Source organism: Thermobia domestica, chromosome 9 (genome assembly GCF_964235325.1).
Source record: "Thermobia domestica chromosome 9, izTheDome1.hap1.1, whole genome shotgun sequence".
NCBI lineage: Eukaryota > Metazoa > Arthropoda > Insecta > Zygentoma > Lepismatidae > Thermobia > Thermobia domestica.
Window position 1 is genome coordinate 204,031,801 of NC_137462.1, and position 27,406 is coordinate 204,059,206.

The 27,406-nt window shown below is 33.7% G+C and overlaps 1 protein-coding gene across 5 annotated transcripts in view; it reads right to left on the bottom strand.

The window, feature by feature from the left end:
* Positions 1-1,911: 1,911 nt before the first annotated feature.
* The window catches only part of Actn (alpha actinin), a 183,431-nt gene continuing 157,936 nt past the window's right edge, over positions 1,912-27,406 (bottom strand). For 3 of the 5 annotated variants that reach the window (XM_081725761.1, XM_081725762.1, XM_081725764.1), the window contains 9 exons: positions 25,192-25,363; positions 24,185-24,421; positions 19,542-19,626; positions 16,118-16,221; positions 14,782-14,909; positions 13,044-13,167; positions 8,502-8,627; positions 5,141-5,299; positions 1,912-3,496 (listed from right to left, as the gene is read on the bottom strand). In XM_081725761.1, the coding sequence (XP_081581887.1) occupies positions 3,338-3,496; positions 5,141-5,299; positions 8,502-8,627; positions 13,044-13,167; positions 14,782-14,909; positions 16,118-16,221; positions 19,542-19,626; positions 24,185-24,421; positions 25,192-25,363 (1,294 nt within the window). In that variant the 3' untranslated portion in view covers positions 1,912-3,337. Of the gene's footprint in view, positions 3,497-5,140; positions 5,300-8,501; positions 8,628-13,043; positions 13,168-14,781; positions 14,910-16,117; positions 16,222-19,541; positions 19,627-21,609; positions 21,634-24,184; positions 24,422-25,191; positions 25,364-27,406 lie in introns of all 5 variants that reach the window. The other 2 variants (XM_081725759.1, XM_081725760.1) reach the window with 1 other exon arrangement.

Here is a 27,406-nt window from a genome sequence, read left to right on the forward strand (position 1 = left end):
GTTTAATCGTGAATCGTTATACTGAAAGATTTCATTGTTTTCGTTTTCCAGTTCGTTACCTCAATTGAGCGTTAAATGCTCCATGCAAAGCAAGTAACCCACAGCTTCCTATACAAAGCGTTACAGAGACATTTGGTGACGCCTTGATATTCTGATTTGAAGGTATACATACAAAACTCGTTTAATGTTTACATTGGGATCATCCATTCAAATTTGAATCATTTGAAGTTCAACTGTGAATGAGTCTCTTTGAAAGCAACTAAAAGGTCGGAAGTTGTAGAATTCCCTAAAAACGCCTATGTCAAACAACGTGTACACACTTGTCCTTTTACGGTATTCCACAACTGCGCATTTACTACTTCTTTAACACATGAATTAGTCACTTCTGAAGTTTCGTGGTGATAATCCAGTATGCTATACTTTCACGTTGAAGCTTCGTTTTCGTGACAATCTCACTGTCTGGGAACATAAGTTCGAATAGTATACTAAAGTAATTCTGCTTTTGTAATGCTATTTTTCACTAAGAATCTTTGTAAGAATTCTTGTCAATACTGTTCCAACGTATTTTGTACGAAGCAAAAATCTTTAAAATAATTCTTACCAAACTAAAGAGAAGAATATTCAAACTTTGTTCAAAAACAAGTTGAATCAAAATTAGAGAATAATCTGTACAGCTTATATACAGGGTGTATCTAAAGTCCGGCGATATAGGCCAACTCCGTGATGAGTCAAGATAGAGAAGGTAGTTGTTGGAAATACGTGATTTTCAGTTAGTAGCCGTTTTCCAATCGCATCAGCCGTTTGGGCTCCACACTGATAGGGTATTCTGTTGAATGAAAAAACCAAGTTTCCAGTTCCTTGATCCTTGTTGACACTACTTAATTTTATTCTTTACTGAAACTCTCTTCAATATAATTAAAATTAATTTTGAATATTGTTGCTTCTTACAAAATACATAGGAGATAAGGGGAACGTGCTGCCATCTATTTATTATTAGCGCTCCTTTAAAGTTACCTTAAGAGCCTGACTTATTAAAAATAATACAAAATTTACCATTTTTCTATTCCTTGTTTTTCATAAGAGAAAGGAGATAATGAAATGTAACTTACCTCAATCATAGATGATGTTATTCTACAACAGAAAATGAACCTGAAGAATTTTCAGTGTTGCCAGAATAACAACTCCCCAAAAATCTAAGTTAAGGCAGCAACTACAGGAGCGAACTCAACTACATTTGATTATGTATCATGTTGATTGGTATTTTGTGAACTACTTTTCAAATAACATTTAATTTTAATAACTGTATGTTAAAACTATTTGATTACAAACTAAATACAACTATTATTTAAAAAGTAGTTCACAGGATACTAAGACAACATTATATGTAATCAAATGCAGTTGAGTTCGCCCCTCTAGTTGCTGCCTTAACTTAAGATTTTTGGGGAGTTGTTATTCTGGCAACACTGAAAATTCTTCAGGTTCATTTTCTGTTGTAGAATAACATCATCTATGATTCAGGTAAGTTGTATTTCATTATCTCCTTCCTCTGTGAACGGTAACATTCAGTCGATTTGTATACTTTATAGATTTCTCTGAACTTTATTAAAGATCATTGGTACTACCCTGATTAAGAAAGAAAGAAAAAAAAAGTTATACTGTTTCAGATGTAAAAATAACAGTGATGAATCGAATGAGCATTACTTTTATATAGTGGTATGTATTCCTGGTTTTACTCCTTTTTTCTCCTTTCCGTTTTAATCCTTTTTACCTTGCCACTGAGGAAGGAACCAGCTGAGAGTTCCGAAACGTTAAAATCTTTAAATTTTTCAAGGGAGGATTCATTGGTAAGTAGCCAATTTTTTGTTAATTTTAAAATAGAATAAGGTACTTGAAGAAAGAAATTTCCCTGGCTTGTATCAATACAATTTATTTATTGATTATTCACAAACACTGTATTGTCTGATTACAAGAATTTTTTCTTCTAAAATCAAATCTTTATAACCCATACAGCTAATACCACATTTTTTACATTGTATGGCTTGGATAACTACATTCTACATCTACATATATATATAATATATATATATATATATATATATCTTTTATCATCAGAACTCACGTATTGACATACACATCACATTATATGGATCAAAATAATTAAATAATGATAATATTGAAAGCACAAATGAAGAATGTTACAATGATTAGATGTTCCAAAGATAACATAGCTAATTGTGATTCTCTTTCTTTAAAAAATGGACTAGACAAAATTTTCACAAGTTTCTGTTATCTTTGAACCATCAAGTGCACATAATTCTTTCATTTTCAGCTTCAATAAGTTGAAAAATATTATTAAGTTCATTGTATTCCCCTATTTACTTAGTTATCGTTTATTAAACAGGCGCAAGGTTTAGTTTAGTATCTACTACTTAGAACAAAAAATAAACAAGCTGGCAGTGTAAAGGCTACGAGTTTTTGTCTTGATGTGTCACTTTTTTCTTCTTCCTTTGAACAAAAAACAAGCAATGCTCAACATCACAAAACTGTAATATACTTTATATTGCAGCCTGTGTATACAATTCCATCTGTGAGTAAACTGTACCTGTGAAATTATCGTGTTGTATCTTTGTCAATGCAGTCTGGAAGACAATCTTGCAGAAACATCTATATTTTGTTTCGTGTATATATATATATATGACAATTTATACCAGCAGAACCAATATTGAGGTAATATTATTAGAAAGAAATGGAATTTATGGAGCTGAAAGTGTCATCAAGCTATTAGAACTGTACAGTGCCAAACCCAGGCCTCAATTTCTCTTTGTGTCCCCTTCCCCCAACATTTTCCTCTGGCTTTTTCCCTCCCTTTCTAAAAACCATTTACTTGATGTTTCCCCATACTTGCAAGGACAAACAAAATCCGCTGTTCACATTGCCATGTTCTTCTCTATCAAACCATTTAACGTAACGAAAAAATATCTATTTTTATTTGTATGTCTGTATTAAAAAAATACTTGTAATCAGACAGAGGAAAGGTGAGAAGAAACAAGCTTTTCTGTGTGAATTGTCGCTTATGAAATAACTTAAATCAGGAACTTTACATAAAATACACACAATTTATATATATATAATTTTCTCAGTTTCTGCAGAGAAAGTGTCCAGTTTTCCCCACTGATTATTCTTTGTTTATTTATGTTTTTTCTTTTTAATCTTCCCTGTAGTTTTTTTCGTTTTGTAACGTTGGCACCTAACTGAGTGTTTACAAATTATTTTTTCTTTGCCCTTCCAAATGTGGGGCAGATTGTAGTGATAATAAGTGAGGCACTGGGATTTTAGTTTACAAGTCAGATTCACCATACAGTGCAGTGGAGAAGGACATGTAATCCAGTGCTCCAGGAACAGCATTTGGCCCCTTGTACGGTGGCATGCGCTGTATACAATATTCGGCCTGGTCAGGTGGTAATTCTCGGCGGAGTTCATCCGGCAAGATGTAAGGCTGTGGACATAAAACATACGAATTAGATATTAATAACTTACAATTTCAATGAATTTTTAAAATAAAGTAAATAAATAAATAATAATAATAATACTGTGTTATGATGTGCAACACCTCGGTCATTCGAACAAGTATTTCGGTTCTTATGTCTCCTACCTTTCGTAGTTTAATCGACATAATGAAGAAGTATTCATGAAATGTTATGAATCGATTCCCAATAAACAGAAAAATGGATCCATGTTCACTGTTTTAGTCAATTTAAAAACTGCTCGATCTACCATCAAATTCAATCTTTTGCTCAATACAAAAGTTCTACAAGCTACTACTGGGTTACTGCCGAGTCATCCATTGTCGTATTTATGTAGGAAATTTCATAATTAGTTTCCTTCGTGTGACTAACATATACAACACTGTTGATGTAAGTGTGTTAATGATTATCTGAAGTAAAGTTGAGTTTAAAACTGTCATAATGGGGCGTTAAACGCTGCAGAAAGAACATCTAAGTTAAGCAGAGCCTACAACTTCACATGTGTGCTTTCTGAGTTCGACGATTGGTTGAGCGCTATTTAGACAGTGCAAAATTAAAGCATCTATGCAACTACTCTCAGGATGAGAAAAGTAAATAAACATACTCCAAACCCCTGAATCTGGAAATGAATTGATGTCAAAGGCTGCCGTTACACGAAACTAATATCTAAACCAAATGTGATTCTAATGTAAAACTAATAATATTCACGTGAATTGATTGATGTTTAAATGAAAAGGGCTCTACTGTTTGAAGTAAGATTGGAACATTACTTGGGAAGATCGAATCCGAGATCACACGCATTAGCTACTTGGCTAAATATTTCCGTGAATCTAATTGGCATTTGTTTCTGTTTTTGAAAACAACAGTTGTTTAAGAACACGTGCATGTATATTTAAATGCTCCTAACAAAAGGCGGAGTATGAGATCGTCTCTGCCAATATGAAGAAGTATTAGCAAAATACGAAATTCAAATTTGGCGGAGTTAGCAGATGGGAAGAACCTTAAAGAAGATGGTATCTATCAAAAATTCCCATGTTCTAGAAATGAATTGACAACCCTCCGCAACAGAGGTTAGCGCTCTATCACTGAGAAATCGTGCTCTCACACATATATTTGAGGAGTGTTACAGATGCAATACAGCCACGGGATGCATTTTCTAAACGATTCTCTGTTCACAAGTATCAAACCTAAGCGGATATATATTTGGCAAACGTCAATCTCGTGATATACTGCCTACTAGAATTTCTGCTATTATTAAAACTTAATTCATAAGTACTCGAGATTTTGGATCTCACACATTAAAATCTGAGACATTGTTTTTAGGCTAGGATCTTTCAGAACGATTATTTAAATTTCACATTTTAGGATTTTCCTTTATTTTTAAAGGAATTTTAGAAATCTTCAAAATAAAATCTGAATATAATTTTCCAACTTTGAAGTTTATAATCTCCCAAAACAGTTATCATGGGATTTTAGAATGAAACGATTAACAAAGTTACTAAAAATAAAAGACCCACGATTGGGCATTATTTAGGTACCCAACTAAAGGATGAATAGTACAAATATATTGTTGTATATTACGCTAATATCTTCCATTTATTCTGGGCTTTTCTTACCTTATCTCCTGCCAAGATACGGAAGGAGTCAATAACTTGCTCCGCAGTATCCACATCTGTTGATTCGCGTGTCATGAAGTCCAAGAAAGCATCGAAGTGCACATAGCCGGTATTGTTGGGATCCACAACTGCCAAGATGCGTTGGAAGTCAATCTCGCCCTGAAATAAAATGAAAAAATAACAGCTCTTGTGCATATTTTTGTACATTTCTTGAATTATGTATCAAAAAATAGACCGTATCATACTAGCTGATGATGAATTGGAACAATAAATATCAACAAGAAGTAGATAATTTAATTTTAAAAACCCGAACAGTTTCTTAAGGTACACCAAGATAGAGGGTGGCCCAAACTTCTTGGTATACAATACTAAAATAAATTATGATATTGTAATTTTGCGTTTTTATACTACATTTTATATTCTCTCTTTTGATGACACATTAATATTACTACATCACCGAAAGTTTGCTTCTCGGAAGTTAGAAATTTCTATGCACTACTAACTTAATTTTGATGTCAGAATTGACTTCCTTAATATCGACCACTAATTGTAATGTTCTTCCGCTCCCTTTCTTGTCTTCTACTCTAGCCCTAATAACACAATTCCTCTTGTAATGCCTTAATCATATACTCCATGTAATTATCATATATTTCACATAATTCAGGTGTTTATAATTATGTAAACAGAACTGTTAATATTCGATTCATGTTTTATTTTGTTTGAACTGACATTTCAAACGCAATTGACTGCCCTTACCACCAGAGTTAAAGAACTGTTGTACAATTGTTTTTGGTATAATTTTGTTACATTTTTCAGATTAATTCAAATTTATAATACAGGGCAAAAATTAATAAGATGAAGATCATCTACAAGAAGCAATATGTCATCTAAAACAGATTTTTCAACGAAATGCCTACCATGAAAGATATGACAATAAGGTAATAAATAAAAGCCAAAAATACAACGAAGTAGAGAATTCAGAAAGGATCTTGGGTGAAGAGAAAAAAGTTACCACTGATATCCTTCAAATGGAATAAAAACAATACACACGCCATCTTTAAATATCACGCAAATGCTACGCTTTGTAAAAGATTAAGAACGATTATACACCCTCAGGTATTTATTTAATCCCATATGAATGTGGCCTTACAATACATTGGACAAATGGGATGTACAATTAAAACCAAATTGGTCAAATGGGATGTGAGGACCATATACATATATGATTAAACCTAACAGAGAAGTCAGCATTAGTACAGCATGCACTAGAAGAAAATCATGAAAGTTTGTTTGAGAACATGTCAGTTGCTAGCAGAATTATGGATGAATATCAAAGATTATTAAGAGAACCAATAGAATTACTATTATCAGGTTGTCTAAAAAGTATTGAGCCTTTGGAGGCCAACATAGAGAATACATTTTTTGTGATCTGAAAGTAACATTATGAAACCGCATATGCACATCTTCAACGACCTTCTGCCATTCTTCTGGCAAACACCACAATGTCGTCGTTTTGAAACTTCTGTAGCTTCTGGTCAAAAAATTGTGACGCGTGGTTTTCACAGGTCTTTTTTTGAAACTACCTTCGCACAATTCCAAAGTCCTGCAGAGATTGAAGCAAATGATAGTCTGACGGTCCCAGGTCCGAGCTATTTGGTGGATGAATTTTAAAACCTCCAAGCAAAGTTCTCTCAATATCGGACGAGTTGTTAAAGATGTATGTGATATGGCGTTATCACTGAAGTATATGATAGAAGACAACCTTTCGGTTGGCCAGTTACAACTGTCTTTTTCTCGAATTGCTACGTGCACTCGCACGAATTGGCAGAACTGTCAACAGTGCAGTTCAAGTCTATCGTTGTATCAAGTGGCAGCAGCTCGTAATGCACGATGCCCTTTCAATCCAATCAAACGTAGGGCATAACCTTCCTGGGCGTCAGTGTGGGATATATCACAGATTTTTCACTGGAATTTGTGAGAGCTTCCCGCTTCGACCACGATTTTTTGGCACATTGTTGTCATAGGTTATCCAATTTTCATCTCTCATGATCACCCGCTTTAGAAATGGCTCGAGTTCGTTACGTTTCAGTAGAGATTCGCAGATAGAAATTTGATCAAGTAAACGTGTCTGAGTCAAAATCATGTGGTACTCAAACGTCGAGCTTCTGTTTGCATTTTTGCAGAGGGTTTACTACTGTTTGCTGATGGATGTTTAGTTTATTTGCGATGTCATGATTGATTTACATGCCAGTCTTGCTCTACTTCTGCCAGAATATCATCCACTTTTGCTGTGATTGGTGGCCTACTGTGATAAGCATCTTGGGCATTGGAATTTCCAGAATGAAAGCGACTGAACCTTCTTTTGGCTGTTGCTCCTGGTAAAGTATCTTGCCCATAAACAGCACAAATTTCTTCACGAGCCTGCGCAGCATTTGAACACTTTTAGCATCTAAACTAGCTTCAACTTCACGTATCAAAGGGCATTAGACCCGACAAGTTGCGACGTATATACTCTGAGGTTTGGGGCACCAACATCTTGGGCCACTGTGTTCAAATGTGCCACTTCTTTCAAAAATCATGGATAAGGAAAAGTACTGCATGTTTGCTAAAGAAAGTCTATTATTTCTTTTCAGATCAACTGTGACCCTAGTACATGCATATAATCAATATATATGGATATAAAGCCGCCTACAAAATATCTTCCTTAGAAAAGAGCTTCCAGAAATTGGGATATCTACACACTTTTACACAGCAGACAACATTACAAAAATGAAATGAAATTTTTGAGTTTTACGTCCCACGGTTATGCCGGTTAGGCTAAAGGAGACGGTGAAGATGAGAGATGAATGAAATGGTGGAATGAAGAAAGTGTGAGGAAACGGGAGAACCCCGAGAAAACCCACGCACACGGTGTTTGTCCACCACAAAGTTCACTTCGCGGGAGCAGGGTTTGAACCCGAGACCCCTAGCACCAGAGGTGAACGCTCTACCACTGAGCCACCGCGGCCCTCACAACATTACAGTATTGTCTCTTAAAACAAGAATTCAGTAAAATTCAAGAGTACTTTAATCTCTCTGCACCATGCATGACTGATGCATATTTGTTTTTTAAATTATGTATTACACTGATCATATGTTTCGTTCACTACTAACGTATGACAATTTCTGTTCACCTTTACCGTGCAGGAAGTTGATGGTGTTTAAATGAACAGAATTTCTTACTTTTAGTATCCTGTTCAACGAAATATTATTAAATATTCTATTAATTTATTCAATATGTAGTCTATAGCATCCATAAGTAAATAATGATATTGTTTCCTTTATATTTAATATATGTCTTAATATAAAGTATATAACGTACCTGACGATCTTTTCCGATGCTGTAACCTAAGCTTACTAGGCAGGACTTGAACTCTTCTGGGGTTAGGCGACCAATGCGATTCTTATCAAAGTGGTTGAAACTGCTTCGGAATTCATTCAATTGTTCCTACAGAAAGTATAAAGCATTAACATAAAAGTATACCTTCTAAAAAAAAGGTAACTGTATGAATTAAGTAAACGAAGGGACTTGCTTATTTGCTTTGAATTCACTAAAAAGGTAACTTTCATATACTATTTAAAATTTAAGAAAAATATTTGGAAGAAATTTCACATATTTCTACAGGAACAAACCTTAATCTTACTACATATCTTATTTTTATCACAATCAATAAGAAAAACATACAATCTAGTTTCTCTTTTATATACAATTTCATTATATAAAATATATAATAAAATAAAAATAAATAATAAAGATAACAGATGAAGGTAATAGACAGTACTCTTTAAACAATCGGCTATCACTTTATATTTTCTTCCCTCCCTCTATGAATGAACATACAAGATTTGACAATACAATTCCAGGACTGATGCTGGTACTCTGTAACTGCTAATGACAGAAAATCGTGTATCATATAAGGGTTTAAAAAAGACATGTAAAGAATTGAGACACCCGTATTCCCATTGTCAAAAATTCTTATATGGAACAAAGGATGAATAAGTTAGGGAATCAGCAACGGAGACTTTCGAGGCGATCAGAACTGTTTACTGCAAGAAACATTTCGTGGTCGTGTGTTTGAATGGTACTCCTGATTTCGTCATGGACGTGAAGACGTTGGTAAAACGCATCCTCCATTACGTGGACGGTTTTACAACGATAACCTACATTTACGTTGTTTACTTCATTTAATGTGTAGGGCAAAAGTGCTTTAATGTATGCACTCGCTATACAATAGAAGAATGATATGTCATGAATAATCTTATTTGTAGATGTTTTATTTTCAGTCGATAGATATGAATGTTTGTTGTTAAGGACAATAGTATGGTTACTATGATAACAGTTCCGTCCAGATTGTTTATCTTGCTTGTTAAAAATATAATGCAAGAGGACACCATATTATATAGAAGTGTAGTGAATCGCTGTGAAACAAATAAGTATTCTGAAATATAGTGTATTTAAATGATTGCAAATAGTGTGTACTCAACATAGACTTATCGTAGTAAGTAGCCGTCATATTTTTATATATGAGTTATACTACGAACGTAAAACCGAACTGAGGCAATATGACGTTATCATTATAGTCTTGCGACACAAGACGTCACAGTCTAACTACAGGTCATGAAGACACTTCACATTATTCCCTAAACGACTGATCGAGGTACGTCTACTTCTGGGGTCATTAGCAGTGTCTTTACGTCCCTCATAACCACAACAGTTCTGATCTCGGTTGTTGATATCCCTAACCTACAACAAAACTTTATGTTCGCCTTTTGTTCCACGTAAGAATCCATGACAATAAGAACCAGAATGTCTTTGATGAACAATGTTTAGAAGGACATAGATGATCTCTTATTTAATCTTTACATGTCATGCAAAAGAATACCTTAGCAATACTCTCACATAATGAACAATCTTTTGTTATTAGGAGTTACACAATAGCAATATCAATCCTGAAACTTTGTACTTTTTCTTCTTAATGCTCCGGACATCGTCCTACACATAATTTTAAAAATGAAAATACTAAACTTGTACTAACAGCTATTTAAGTTTTATTTGATTCTTCAGTAGCATCGATTTACATTTAAAATTTATATATATATATATATAACATTCGTATGTTAAATAATGTTATAATGACGAGAACAACCATAACTATAAGCATTTGAGATATGTTCAATGCAATAAGACTGAAAGGAGAGAAACGTATAAACTTTACATATAGTAAGAATTAGTTCGTACGATTTTAGCTAGAAAGTTCAGATTAGCTTTTACAACAAACACTGATGGTGTCATTAATAATTTTAGGAACGTAGTATTGTAATTCAAAACAAGATTAACTCAGAAGTTGAAGTTGATAACATAATAACATGAAAAGCCAGAAAAACTTTAAGGTACGTGTCTAAGCACTATTTTCGTAAGACTTCATGAACAGAGAGCAAAGTGGTACAAAACTTAAACTGGTTCTGTTGGTAAGGTATTGGATCTGAAAAATCATCGGTATTGCAAGTATTCTATCAGTGGCAGATTACTTTCCGCAAAACAACGAGTCTCCATCCACGAAGTTTCTCTACTAATATCCTTATTTTGATGAACGAATTGCTTCTTCAGGAGTCTTCGCTACGTCCACCTCATTTGTTTTTTCAATTTTAGTGAATAAATTGCTTCTTCAGGAATCTTCGCTACGTCCACCTCATTTGTTTTTTCAATGTTAGTGAATAAATTAACGATAATGAATATCAAGATATGGTAAAGTGATAAATAAGACAGATAGTATCTGTAAAAGGTTAATAAATAAACTCACAGTTGTTCCTAGATCTTTTCTTATAGGTCAGAAATCTGGATGCGCAGTTTACGGAATCACAACTATCAGGTACCCAAATATCTACAGAAACATTTTTCACTTTTTTTTTTCAAGTAGGATCACTTTTATTAGTCAGAATATACTAAAGACTACTCTATTCTTGTTCCTTTCGAAAGGAAACTTAACATTCTTTATATACATATACATACATATTATATATATATATATATATATATATATATATATATATATATATATATATATATATATATATATAAAGAAGTCCAGAGCATGTGAAAATGGAATAAAAGGAACTTCAATTTAGAATAGGCGGAAAGCAGACGTGACTGACAGCCGGTGGTATCAGGCGGTTTGTAAATAAACGTAACATGTAGTATCCAAAAGTGCAAAGGTCATATGTGATGGTGAAGGATTTCCCATGGGACTACAGGGATTTCCATCAGTTACGTGAATTTTGTGTTCTGTGGGGAATTCCTAGCGCACTCATTCGTCACATCTGACCTTTGCACTTTTGAATACTACACATTATGTTTCTTTACATGCCGCCTAACACTGTCGTTTTATGCCTATTCCGGATCAAAGTTCGTATTTCCCCATGTTCATATGTTCTTCACTTGAACAGAAAGCGTTTCCAACATTTTGTCATATGGACTTTTGTGACTGGATTTGTGAAATGTGGGAAATGTGAAATCGCTTTCCAGCATTCGCAACCGTACATAGTAACACCCTGTGTACATATATAGCTATTAGATTTCGTGTAATCTTTATGAAATTGTACATCTGTTGTCTGTATAATCTATACCTATTTGAGATTGTTTAGTATAGTGTGCGATACACAATTCACTTGAATTTTAATTTTAATTATCTTTTTGGATTAATGTTAGATCTAAGAGGACTACATAGACAGACCTCGTTGACCACTTATGGACCGCAGATCATAGTTTGACAAATAATGTTCTATACTGTGTTGAAAACAAAGATTTTATGAAAAAAAAAAGGAATAAATGGATATGCTAATCTGCAAAAAAAAAAAAAAAAAAAAAAAGTTTGTTATAAGAAAAAAACCTTAAAAAGTAATCAAAGAGGAACCATTAATATGGTTTTCCTTTTTAAAATAACTTGTCCTAAGGGACAACGGTGATAGAAACTAATGAAACTTTTTAATTGCAAAAAAATCATAAGTTTAGCATTTAATTAAAAATTAAAAACTTATAAATTTTGGAATAGAATGGGATTCAGGCTGGCAGAAGGGAGAGTGAAAACGCAGGCAACAGAAACTTTTTTTTTTTTTTTTTTTTTTTTTTTTTTTTTTTTTTGTAAAAGTTAGCTAAAAAAGAGTCTGAGCTTTCTAGTTTTGGTTTCTTAGCATAAATAGTTTTTATAACAAGTAACTCAGATATGCAAATAGCATCATTAATATCATCTTGTATATGTTAAAATTCTCTTTGTGTAAATAAAATTGTAATTGAGCATTTCGAGGTAAAACAGGTTCTTTTACTTAACTTCTACAAAGAAAAGATTAGAACCTACCTCTTATGCACAAATACGACAGCGTGGGATACTGTTGGCCAGTAAATAATATCAATAGCATTTTGCAAAAATTATTTCGCTCGTTTCCAAATTTTTGATGTTCTTCATTGTCTTTAAAGTAATTCACTAAAATTCAAATATGTACGGGTAAGCGTAGGTAAGTTTCTTAATATCGGCCATCAATTGCAATTTTCTTCTTTTTCATCTCTTCCTTATTTTAACTTCTACTATACTTTCTATTATATATAATTTCCTGAATCATGTCCTGACAAGTATCTTCTTTTTTACTTTTAATTATCTCCAGTAGTGCCTCCCTCCCTCCCCTCTCTCTCTCTCTCTCTCTCTCTCTCTCTCTCTCTCTCTCTCTCTCTCTCTCTCTCCCCAATAATTTTCATTGTAATTTTTCTTTTCACTCACATCACTGTCTTTATTTCTTTTCTATACCCGCTTTAAAATATAATTACTGTTTCCCTTCATTAGGAATCAGGTAGCTTACTGTTAACCGAACCTACCTGAGTAATGCCCTTCGAATCTCTGGTCAGGATCTGGTTCTCAACTTCGTTGATGTTTCGGTTGATTGAGGTGAGAAGTTGCTCCCAGCCAACACGCAGTGTTTCCATTGTATATTGAGTGTACCTGAAAAACAAAATAGGAACATTACACCATGCAATACAATGTGCATACCATCATAATACAAAATATACAATATTGATAACATAACTTATTAAACTTCAATTAAATACCAGAAATCTCGAACGGAAACTAATAGGTCAAGAAATATATCCTCTTTTATAATGTCAACCTGGGTTGTTACTCCTTTAAAATTTAATTTGGAATATAGCATTTTAACTTAGCACTTTCAGTAGACCCGGTTTTGGTAGCATTAGCTCAAGGTACATCTTATAATTTATTACCCATATTGCTAATGTTAAATGAACGCACCTATAATGTGGTATGAGGTACTTTGAGGATCTCCACCACTGTTTTGAGTCGGCAAAACAGAACCGTGAGTGTAAATGATAAACAATTTAAAGTAATAGTTAACATGTATTTTATATCATTCCTGATGTGTCGAAGTGTGTGTGTGTGTAGCGAATGTTGGCTATGTAACTTTAAAGTGTATGACAAATCTCAGACAATAAGAGGATAGGTTAACTGGATCATACCTGACGTAGATGATATTGACCCACATCCAGAATTCCACTTGCTATTTGTAAAATGCTACGTTGCAGGTTGACAATAATGAAAAGAATTATCAAACAGAAAACCAAATACCTCTAAAGAAAGTACGTGAAGCAGGTGAATTGGTCATTATCCACACTACATCACTCTCATGAAAGAAAATTGAACTGAACTAAACTCAAGTAGTGAAACAAGATCACTGGACAAGTGTAAGAGGTCGTATATGAATTTGAATTGGGGAATTCTGATTCATGGCAAGAAAATATTTTGATTCTCTGAAAAAAGTAAGTACAATGTGCTAAAATTTCAGTGAAGATTCGAAGTATAAACATCTAAGCCAAAAGTTTACTCCCGTATAAATTTCCATATAATTAAAAAATACAATTGAATCTTTTAATAGCGACTAATAATGAGACAAATTAGGAAATTACTATAACAGAACCAAAAAACATGAATTCATTACGTTGACCTACAGTAAAAGACAATTACGCGAACGCTACCAAAATCTTTCACATGCGAAGAAAAATGTGATAAAGAATTATCTCATGTAAGTTGATTCAATCAATATTTTCGAAAGTGCACACATTTTACCTACGCATTATGACAAAATCACACTGTCTAATTATATTAGATTCATGCCACATTTAGTTTCGACTAAATATGAAACATCAATTGTTACATTACGTTAAAACATTTCGTGCCATTGGTTCCACTTGGAAACGCTCGGTAATATTCGGTGGATGCAGGCAATTTCATAATGGCAGTGAACGTATTGTAAAGGCATGCATACATATGAATTTTATACATAGTATAAACCGAAATAAATCGAATTTTATATATAAACCAAAATGATATTGTACATGTAGATCACAAGCGATGATACAGAAAATGAATGACAATGTAACGGTGATGAGCCACGAGATAGCATACACTGTATGGAATCAAATACTGTATGTTCACCAAAGATGAGCACTCTACCCTGTTCTGTATGCACATCCAGTCCAATACGACTTCTAAATGTAAGTATAAGCTGAAACAAGTTTATAATTCCACAACCAATGTTCTTACCTATTCTCGAAGATCATGCCCTCTTGTACAGCCTGGTGGATCTTTTCCAATTCATCAAGATGTGGTTTGTATGCGTACACAGCTTGTTCGTATTCTTTAAGCCGATTGAGTTGGTCTTCAAGTGATCCCTAATACAAAAGACAATAATATGTATTTTTGAATTATTTTGACACTTACATCATAATATTTAACAATTACGATACATACAGTACTTGGACGAGGTTCAACAACCAAAAACCATTTAGCTATCTGCGCATCACGCAATCCAAATTGAAAGCGATGAAGACATATTGTAGATATTGCTCTTAGCTAAACAAAACAGTTCAAGGCAACATCATGACTGCACTGTATTGTACCATTTTTAATAGCATTAACATATTAAATAATAACAACAGACGATCGATTAAATATATAACCCTTCAATCTTGTTAACCCTAATCTATTGTGCTGGAGTTCCCCTATGTGGACAGAAATAAGTTGTATGACGAAAGTCCTTAGTATCTCTTTTCCAATATAAAATACTGTGGGTATAAATTCAAACGCTCTCGCTTTTCTTACGTTTTGGAACATCTGAAGCGGTTAGAATCTAGATACTTCTTACGTTTGTTGTTCATTTCTACATAATATTTACGCTCAATACTGATAACGTATAAAGTGTGTAAAGCCCAAAGGAGAAACGTGAATATAAATAAAAATGAGAATTATAAAAATGAATGTACTTAATTTTGCCATACAGCAACACCAAACAGTATATCATAAAACAATATTATATTCATATTTACATTTGTGTACGTTTCAGATGGTTTATACTCTTGCCAGCATTCTAGATTTGAACAAGTAACATTATGAAATTCAAGGTGTACAGAAATGTTTAACTCGACTGGGAATCTAACAGGGTCTCTGGTTTAACATGCAAGTGTACTAACCACTACGCTACCCAGTCTGTTCCTTGAGCAGCCACTGATCTTCAAGGTAGAGTGGTTAGTGCATCAACATAATAAGTTAGAAAACCGAGTTCGATTCTCAGAAGTCCTTTAGTATTAGAGAGTTTAGTATTTTTTAATCTCTCAATTTCTCGCGCCTATAGAGTATATGGGGTGGCAAAAAATTATTCCCCCATTTAATCTGTATAATTAAAATTTTTATCTTTTAATATGCTAATTCCTCCTACTGCATCTTTTTAAAATACTTCAGAAGCCATCGCTTTCAGTTCACACAAATTAATAAACTCAATTATGTATTTTGGAAAATACATTACGGTATTCTGCAAAACCTTAATCACGTTCTTATAAAATTCACAGTGGAAGTTTCTAAATCTCGATTATGTTAGGCTTACCTGAAGACCCATTCCAATCGCTGTGACAGCATCCATCTGCCTCTCAATCCAAGGTCCGACTTGGTTGGCTTTTTCGGCGAATTGACGACGCACCATCTCATTATCTAGATTACGAGTTAAGGAACACACGAGATTCTGCATTTATAATTAAAATTACTCTAAGTTAACAAGAATGTTCTGAGTGTCAAGCATGCACATCATATGTAATGAATTCGCAGAATATAGTTACAACATGATCTCTTCTCTCACACATACACACACTACAAAAAGTGTTGTATCAGTGTTTTTGTTACATGCGTCATCAGGAAAAGACGGGAAGAAAAAACACACTGGCATCCAACTCGATGCTTTACAGCTACCTCTCTTCTTTTACTTTCCTCCCTATCTGATAAAGCGTTTAGTGAAAGAGCTATAATGTATTGGTCTATTTATATGCATCAAGAATTACATTTGCTTCTGCAATGTCTAGATTTCCCATTGATCCGTACCCGAAAGTAATTATACGAAGCATTATTATTCCAACCACTGACTGAATGATAGTGCCACTACATTGATTAAATTTTAATTACGTTTTCCACCACCACCACCACCACCACCACCACCACCACCACCACCACCACCACCACCACCACCACCACCACCACCATCATCATCATCATCATCATCATCATCATCATCATCATCATCATCATCATCATCATCATCATCATCATCATCATCATCATCATCATCATCATCATCATCATCATCATCATCATCATCATCATCATCATCATCATCATCATCATCATCATCATCATCATCATCATCATCATCATCATCATCATCATCATCATCATCATCATCATCATCATCATCATCATCATCATCATCATCATCATCATCATCATCATCATCATCATCATCATCATCATCATCATCATCATCATCATCATCATCATCATCATCATCATCATCATCATCATCATCATCATCATCATCATCATCATCATCATCATCATCATCATCATCATCATCATCATCATCATCATCATCATCATTATTATTATTATTATTATTATTATTATTATTATTATTATTATTATTATTTTCGGAATACACCGTTCGGAAGAGGTGGAAATACACCGTGAGTCTCATTTAGACAACCTATAATATTTTTCCTTACATTAAATTTCGAGTATTTTCTGAGTTCTTCAAATATTTCGGAACACAAAAGTTAGCTTCAGCCGAAGTTGGCCAAAGAAGTATGAAGATCACGAGCTAATATCTTTGGCGTGAACAAACTAACTTGGATGGGGTGCAAGTTTCTGTCATTTAAAAAGAAAAGTTTTTAACACAGAGAACACTATTTTGAAATAAATAACTTCGATCACATTACACTAAACTAATACAAACTTTTTTTAAAAATATTTTTTTTAATACAGTGAATACTATTCTGAAATAGATAACTTCAATTAGATTACATTAATATAAGGTATACTTTCTCAAGAGAAAGATTAACTGAACAACTGGAAACAAATCTTTCGTTTTGTCACTAACTAGTAAGAATTACAGTTCTTATGGTTTCGCTCATCTTTCTCCTAATCACTTCGATGGCAATACGAGACCATCATAATATATGTCAAATACATCCTCTCGTTACTATGAGAACCCATTTTTGTTATTATTTCTTTGTGATGTGATTTAGTGTATTGTGTTGAATAATCAGTATTGTTTTTCTAATAGTACGCACTACCGGCATTTTTTCCCCCTAAAAATCTAAAAATTAGAAAGAAAAAATACGACTTCTCTTTCTTGGAGGAGGGGGAAACGGAGGTCACATTCGCCTGAAAGATGGTGTTGGAAAGTGCTATTTAAATGGCACTGTACTGATTTGTCTCATATGCTAGAAGTTTAGATTCCACGTACTTGCAAGGAAATCTTGGATTGACATTTGGTGAAGTCGTTCTGCAACCAAGTTCTACTTAAATGGAAGATAATCAGTTTGGTTCATGTGAGTATCTTCAAGAAAATAAAGTTTGCACATGCTCCATCCTGTAGATCACACTTTGGGCTAAACTACAATATCTTCCAGCAAATGTGAAGGGACTATCAAATGAATATAACAGTAATTTTATCTAGGTCATTTCTGCTTGCATTTTAATCTCTGCACTGTTGTTCACCAAGATAATAAGACGCTTCTCACACAATCTAACACTAGCAAATATGTGGAATCGTGGCTGCTCCGAGATCGTTGTTTTGCTGCTGATACCAAATGAAAGAAGAGATCTAGAGTTGATGAACTCATATCAGAGATTACATTAGAAATGTCCAAGTTGCTATAAGAACACCGCTGCTGAGTATCAGCACATTTTTCTACAGAAAAAGCACTATATACAACTATTATCTTTTTATCATCCTTCATATAATCCTCACTTTTCCTTCATTTATTCACCAGAAATGTCTTCAATGCGCTTCTTCTCATGTAAGAATTACAGTATTGACCATCTTTTTATCCATCCATACATTTTTTTTTTTTTTTTTTTTCTATTTTAGGACGTATGTTGTTAATCACAAACATTAAAAATCGAAACAGGGAGTAGCAGATCTGTAACTTCCGGCTGTATTAGAGAGACACAGTCAGAGATGAAGCCTGTTCTTCGGACACTGAATCCATATCATAAACAACTGATTGCTATCTCTTATAAATTATTACTATATATGAAATAATATTGAAACCGGAGGTTGTACTAGTTTTTACTACAGAAGAAGAATTACAGCTGACATAAAATTATTCTTGAGGTCCAGAATCCACATCATAAAACAGTTTGTTGTGCTTCCTATTACTATTTTCGCTCCATTGAAATTAATATTGGAATCGAAACTGATAATAGATGTCAAACATTTCCGGTTACAATATAGGAATAGGGTCGGAAATGTAATCTAATTTTACAATACTAAATCCACACCACAAAAATTTGCTTCTCGCTATGTTATCATTTTTCCAACTATATCGATCAATGTTGAAACCGGAAATTGGCTATTTCCATTACTTCTGGGTTGCATACAGGGTTAAAGGAGAAGATAGAACCTATTTATGCGATGCTGAATGGATTCCAGAAAACCCGTACAGTCACTCTTTTATTGTTTTTGATCCGATACCTGTCAACAGACTGATCTGTAAGACTTTCCATGGTTATGCATAGTATAGTTTGCAAATCTAATAAGTAAACAATGAATGGAAGTTGAAGAAAGGAACTGAATCCTAAAATCATACTTTAATGAATGTCTTTGGGAACACAATTTACTAAATAAATGAAAAACAATAAAGCATTCAATACTACTTCTAAACTCGCTATTTCCATTCTTCGATTCAACTATTATTTTCCTATTCTTAAATATTTAGAACAGATATATTCAATCATCTATTACTTTGAAAGGATACTCTGTTGTTTCCTGAGCTCTGCCTGCAACGTTCCATCTCGTTGTGGAACCAATTGTCGTACTTCACCCCACTTCTTAGTGAGATCCTGTGAATAAACATAAATACAGTAATATGCCATACTCATACATAACATCATTTGTTTATAAATCAATATCGGAAATAAGTTCGACATTAATCATACACAGGTAGTAAATAAAATAGCACGTTATTAAGCAAGCAACATAACATACTATTGCGACAATTATTTCATAATCTGCCGTAAAAATAACTGAACAAATTTTCTCCTAATAACTCAAGCATCTTTATATCTTTCAAAGCATTATTTATAGAAACTGAAATGACCAGCTTGTAACCCGAGTACTACTTTGTGAACTTACTTTAACTTATTCTAACTTTGTGCTCCTATTTTAAAATAGTCCTCCTTTTTTTTGTAAATCATAGTAAATAATAGATTATTCATTAATAAGGAGTATTTTACTAACAGATTAAAACTAACTTTCTTCAAATCTTGAAAATATATATTTATCCTGTAGAGAAACTCTTTCAAGGACGAAATACGTATTTGAAAGTAAAGAGATCAGAAGTGCGTGGAAGAATATACGGTAAATTCTATCCGAATATTATGCAAACATATAGTAATTTAATATTTATACGTCATATTTATTGAATCCAACACTGTTGGAGGAAGCGTATATCCATAATACAAGTACTGGAAGAGTTTTACTTTACTATTATTATTATTGTTATTGATGAGAACCTGAACGTATAATTTTATCGTTAACAATATTAACTGAATCTATTTCTTTATTGGTACAGTCTATATTTCGAAAAAGAATCCTTAGCTTTCAACTAAAACTACTGAGCGGAAGCGATACTAACAACATTATTGTAGCTTATGCCTACTAATATGCCTACTACTACTTTGAAGTGTCTAAAGACTGCCACCTATTTAAATTTATCTACGGCTATTAGCTAGATAATAGATTTTGAGTATATTAAGCTTAATTGCAACTATTTCACTTATTTAACTTTCGAAACAACTATGAAACAAACCCAACACTAAAATTTAGAGAATTTAGTATTTATGTTGATGTTTACAATTGAGAAATGCGTCATGAAAAATAGTACAACAACGTATGTGCGAATGGGATATATCTCGATCGTAATTACTTCAGAAACTCTTAATCAGTTTATTTCGTTGTTCTTTCTAAATTCAAGAACACTATATTATGCACAGCCCTTTCTCCTGATCTAGATGCTAGCGCACACATCTTTGGTGTACGTGGTTCAGGATTCGATTCCTAGCAGGAGAGCACTGAATGTATTACAGTGGTTCGTAATCCACCTTAAACTGTAGGTCTATGTCTAATATAGCCTCAGTACTGAAAAGGGACACTAAACGTCAAACAAACCAACTATATAATGCAAATTCTTATTTTTGTTTTTGTTTTCGTTTTGCGTACAGCTCCGTTATGATTAAATAATTAGCATCTTGCCTTCTCTGAGTGAGACCTGGGATTGATATCCGGTGGGAATTCAAGTAGCTCGAATTCTTCGTTAAGCTACAGATTCATGTCTCATAGAACTTCGCCGACATTCAATTCCAAATAACTAACTAGTCTTCTTGTTTTACTGTTTAAAAAACACTCCGATTTTCACTTCAATAAACTTTCAGCGAGAAAATACAGTATAACCAGCGCACACCATAATAAGTAAGAATTAAATAATGTACAGAAGTTTCTATTATTATTATTATTATTATTATTTTTAAAAAAAAAAAAAAAAAAAAAACCTTTTAACCTAAACTGGAAAGTGCTTTTGATTGCAATAGTATCAATATAACAAGGCTAACAAAACAAAAAGAAAAAAACACCAGTAACATATTACTATATATAGGTATAATAAAAGCGTGCATATATACGGAACATAATCTACAGATATTCAAGATGATTTTGCTAGTAAAAAGAGAATGTCTATTCTACAAATCTTTTACTCATATCTAAATTTTCTAAAGTACTCTATATAATTCCTATTTCGTGCTTCAACGAACCATCTAACTCATTCCTACCTGGAATTTACTGTCCAGTTCTTCCTTGCAAGCAAGAAATATTAAAACCAGCACATAAACAAATGCAATGTTTTACGAAAAAACTTTATAAGCAATTTGTACAAGGCATGATAAAAATTATAGTGCAATTGTATGGCAACTCTACAAATGGCACAGAATATATTAAATTAATTCTATACGCTCCAGAGTAGAGAGAATGCTAGAATGATTTTACTAAGGATGACCCATCCAAGCAGGATCAAACCGTAAGTCCCATTTTTGCTGCATTCATTGGGATTATTATTATTATTAAGAAAGTAAGTCCATATCGAAGTATTATTTGAAAAGTGCTTCTGGCTCTACAGAAGTTCGTTTGGTAACAATAACTATATGAATAACAGTTCCTACTAAATTCTAATAGCACAATTACGAGGGTTATTCGGCATATATGGGCTTGGGGTTTTAGCGCGTATTTCAGCAGCGACGCTGTATGACGCGTCATCTTAATGTGAGGACCGAAACACATAAACTCCCGCCAAGAACAGAACACGGATCTCAAGCGCCGAAAACGCGTACACTAACCATATAGTCACGAGGAAAGTCAGCATACACTGAAAAAATCAAATCTTTGAGGTTAACGTCCCACGATTATACCTGTTAGGCTAAGGGAGACAATGATTAAAGCAAGCAAATGAAGATGGAAAAATTGATGAAATGAGAAAGTGGGAGAAAACGGAAGTACCCCGAGAAAACTCACGAGCACGATGTTGCCCACCACAAACTTACTTGGCCGGGGATCGAATCAGGGACTCCACGCACTAGAGATGAGCGCTCTACCGTTGAGCCACCGTGCCCTAGCAGCATATATTGGAAACAAAAAACTTAAGAATGCATTTACTTTTCATTTGGTATTCTCTGATATAGCTATCCTACACATTCAGGAATTTATAATACAAGTATTTGCGACTCCTCGTTATTCATCTTTGCCAACAATAAGAATTTTACTCCTTGTTCCTTCAGCTCTCTCCTTGACTCGCAAAATGCTTTCGTAATAATCTTTGCACTTCATAAAGAAGTATGTCATTAAAAACTAGGTCTGAGTACAATGTGAATCATCCATAACATCAAGAAAATTTGTTTATATATACACACATTTCTCGGCATTACCGGTATCTAAGGCCTTACGCTCTCACATCTGAGAGATGACGTCCCTCGGTGATCGCACTATCCGATGAAGGGGGGGAGGGGGGAGGAAATCGGCCTGGGACCTGAATGTCAGGTACCATCCCGACATTTGCCTGGTATGAATTAAGGAAATCCAGAAAAACCTCACTTATGATGGTTGGCCAGAAAAAGCTGTTAACACTATTCGACCGAGTGTCTTCAGCAGAGATCGAACCCGGGATCGTTCGCACTGAAAACTAACATCAAGAAAAGAAACATCAGCACGGAAGCTATAAGCCATTCATCCTATAAGGCTTAATTATGATTTTCACCTATTTTTAGTTATTTCTGAATGAACGCAGGAGAGGGCAGTTGCAAGTACCGCAAACAGCCAGTACGTTTCAGACTCTGAGCTGTCAATTGAGATATATGGTGAGAGATTTAATTAAGGTATGATACGTAATTTCAGTATAATTATGTGGGAAAATAGACTAAGGTAAGAAAAAATACAATTAAATACACGTCATGGTTCTAGACAACAAGAATTCCTTCCGAATGACCTTCACAGTAATCAGGAAATTCAATATTCTTTACAAACGACGATATATCGTTAAGCCTTCATTAAATATAATGTTAATGCTCTTTCATTATTGCAATTTTCCTTTCTTTCGTTGCACACAATTAAAAACAGTATCACCTCTTATAATCATACAAAAATGGGCACCACAAAACTGTTTTCACCATTCCTCAAAAAATTAGATCATTTTACTTTACTTCAATAGGACTTTTGGCATTCTATTACGTAACTTTTCATACGAATCAAAAGTAAAGTTTAGCGTTCACTGCTGATGGGAGATGCTACCTATTGCAAAAGTTATTTTGAAAAGATTTTAGAAACACGGAACACACCACGTGTTACTTATTGACTAATTATCGCAATACCTTCTGCGAAGCACCGAAATTAAGAATATATATTAATGTACCGAAATTAAATGACAAATTCTGGCAAATGAATATAATAATATTTTTTTAAAAAGGCTAGATTTTACGAGAAACTATTGAGACTGACAACTAGAATCACAAGTTGTTTTCTATATTTTTACACATGCCTTGTATAAATGCTCGAAAACAAATAAGAATTTTTCTACATTATTTTAACAAGTGTGCATATTTTTGACAAATGTGCATTTGTAACTATTTTTCTGATAATTTATACATAAAAATAAAATATGCATTGGAAATGAAAAATTCAAACAAAAGTTTAAACATACGACTCAATTCGTATGAACATTCTCAACCGCAACAAGCACTTATTAAGAGTTTTATTTTTAAAAAAAAAGTTTAAAAACAATGTGTCTATAGCATGTCTATTGATGGATATCAAAACTAAATGAAGATTAATAACTTCTAAAACTACCATATGAGAACTTACGTTGGCAGTGAGAGTTGTGTATGGATTTTCGAGTCCTCCAGGCACTTGGTATTTCTGCACAATAGCTTCTACCTCACGTACAAGAGATACAATGGCGTTGTATTCTTTGTCTGCCTCACCTAAAGTGGCTTTGAACTGATTGTGGGCATCAATCAAGCCCTGGATCTCCTCCATGGTGTGTACAATGAACATATCCACCAAGTCCTCCCTGGTCCCATCAAGCCAATTGTTGAATGGCTGTAAGAAATTGATATAACTGATGTAAAACCATTACTACACATAACAGCTGAACAACACTTACTAACTTTTCTGATAAGCCTTCTTGGTTTCTACACAATCTAAGGAATCGTAAGAAGAATAAAAACCTCACTTAAGACAGACGTTTAGACAGGGATCTTATCTCTTCGAGTACCGCGTTAATGAATTTGTATGTAATGATGTTATTTCTATTCAAAAGAAATTTCTTCGCTACCTATACTGAATCTAATTTCACTGAAACATATTTACTGTTCACTTGATAAGTGATATAAATTACAAGAAAAAGAATATTTTTAAACATTACTTCAAAAACTTATTTAACTATTTAACCTGTCACACAATAACTCGATCATTACTGTTTATTCATCCTCTACAAAATTTAAATCTAATCTTCATAAACACAGTTCTTCAAAATAAAGAATATACTTGTAATACAAATAGAAAATGACAAGAACTGCCACATATGAGGTCAAATTGTAAAATTAGAGTAAGAAAATCCACTTCCTTAATACAGAAGGAAATACTGACACACAGAGCTATCTTATAAAAGACATAGATATATGAGCTCCTATAAAAGGTAGCTCTGTATGTGTGTCAGCGCTTCCTCCTGCATTAACGAAATGGAATCTACTATTAAACAAACTACTATAAAATTTTACGATTTGATCTCATATGTGACAGTTATTATTTTCTATTTGCTTGACAAATTGCCACTAACATATGTAAAATTTATGATGGAACAAACTTACAGCAGCCCTCTTTGCGAACTCCAAGTGAAGCTGGTCGATTTTCTCCAAAATCCGCTCAGTTTCGTCTAACGCATTTCTTCTCTGTGTAGTCAAGGTTCCTAACCTATCCCACTGGTCGCAAATGCGTTGGCAACGAGCATTCACGGATGCACTATCATGGTAGTCCAAAGCACTACAAATTAAAAATTAATACTCATTATTAAATACTCATTATTATATGAGTATTTATCCTTTCGAGCAATAATGTTTTACATGTAAATTATAATTTCAAGAACATAAATCATAAATCTTTTTTCTCTTCCATATCTCACAAAATATTTAATTCAGCTATCTTAGGCGTTCATTAATATAGAGAGCAGGCTGTAGAAACAATTGTAGTCGTACTACCTGGCTCAGTGGTAGAGCGTTCACTTCCGGTGCTTGGGGTCCCTGGTTCGATTCCAGCTCGCGCCGTGTGGACTTTGTGGTGGACAAACACCGTGTGAGTGGGTTTTCTCGGGGTTCTCCCGTTTCCTCCCACTTTCTTCATTCTACCATTTCACTCATCTCTCATCATCACCGTCTCCTTTAGTCTACCGGCATAACCGTGGGACGTAAAACTTAAAGATAAGATTTCATTTCATTTCATTTCAACAATTTGTTCCAGCAGAATGAAATTTATTCATTATTATTACTAACGAATAACATACTTCTTAGCACCATAAAAAGTTGTTTTTATTAATCTTGAAAAAAAAATAGCTTTTTATCAATTTTCCTGAAGACTATGCGTGAAAATTTACCATCAAATATTTCATTTTGTTCAACTTAAAGTGATCTATCGATTAATGTGTATTTCCTTTTCGCACAATATCACAATCAAACTAAAATTGATAAACGTCTTGCTAGTTTTCATAATGAAAAGAAAATCTTACGTCCCACGGTTATGCCGGTTAGGCTAAAGAAGACGGTGATGATGAGTAATGAATGAAAATGGTGGAATGAAGAAAGTGGGAGGAAACAGGAGAACCCCGAGAAAACCCACGCACACGGTGTTTGTCCACCACAAAGTTCACTTGGCGGGGGCTGGGATCGAACCCGGGACCCCAATCATAATGAAAAGAATGACTGCGTATTTCAGTGACAGTTTCATCTTAATAGATAAGAGTGTATTTATCACAGCACCAATTTTTAGGTTTTTAAAAAAATAAGTTTTATCATTCTATTTTCTCAAAAACTACTCATGAGGTTCACACTCACCTATATCATTTTTCAACTAAATTAAATCTTTCTATCTTTATATATTTGTTTCTCCATTATGTGCTAATGAACTTGTAGAATTTATGTAAGTTTTCTTCGTTACCTTTCTTAATAGTGTGTGTAAAAGAAAAATGATTCAAACTTACGAACTGCCAACAAACCAGACAGTTTCTTCTATTCGCACATTACGGTAAGTTTTCCTTACGTATCTTTGCCAATCTTACCGTTTTTCGAGAATTCCATAATTCTTCATGACAGTGTATATCAGATTTTCTTTCTCTTTTCAAATTAAAAAATGAAGTTTTATGTTTACGTCCTACAGTTATGCTGGCTAGGCTAAAGCAAGGTGATGATGAGAAATTAAGGAAATGATGGAATGAAGAAAGCGAGAAGAAATGGGAGAACCCTGAGGAAACTCATACACACGGTGTTTGTGCACCACAAAATTCACTTCGCGTGAGCTGGGATCCCATGCACCAGAAGTGAACGAATAGGACTAGGAAGACTGATAACGAACTAAACCACACTACATAAACAATAAATATTTACACTAATGTATATTTTATGTGATCGTTACTTTTTAGAAATTATATTGGTTCGGAAAATACCTTTCCTCGAATTCTGTGGAAAGAGTGTCTTGATTGTTTCTAAACAATATTTAATATATTACATATATAGATAGATAGATAGATAGATAGATATACATATATAGATATATGCATGCGCGCGCCTGTGTGTGTATGTTAGTATAAAGATGATTTCAAACAATTGTTTTTCTGTTGAAGAGGATTTTTAAAATAGGTTTAGTAACTACGATGATGACGTTTCAATTATTAAACAATGATCTTTGGAGATTTTGTATCATCATTATATACATATCTTGTTTGGAGACCATTTCTCGGTCATTTATAAATTGCTCTGATTCTCTGTGTGACGCAACATGGATAAGTATATAGAAAATTAGTGTTATGCTCATGCT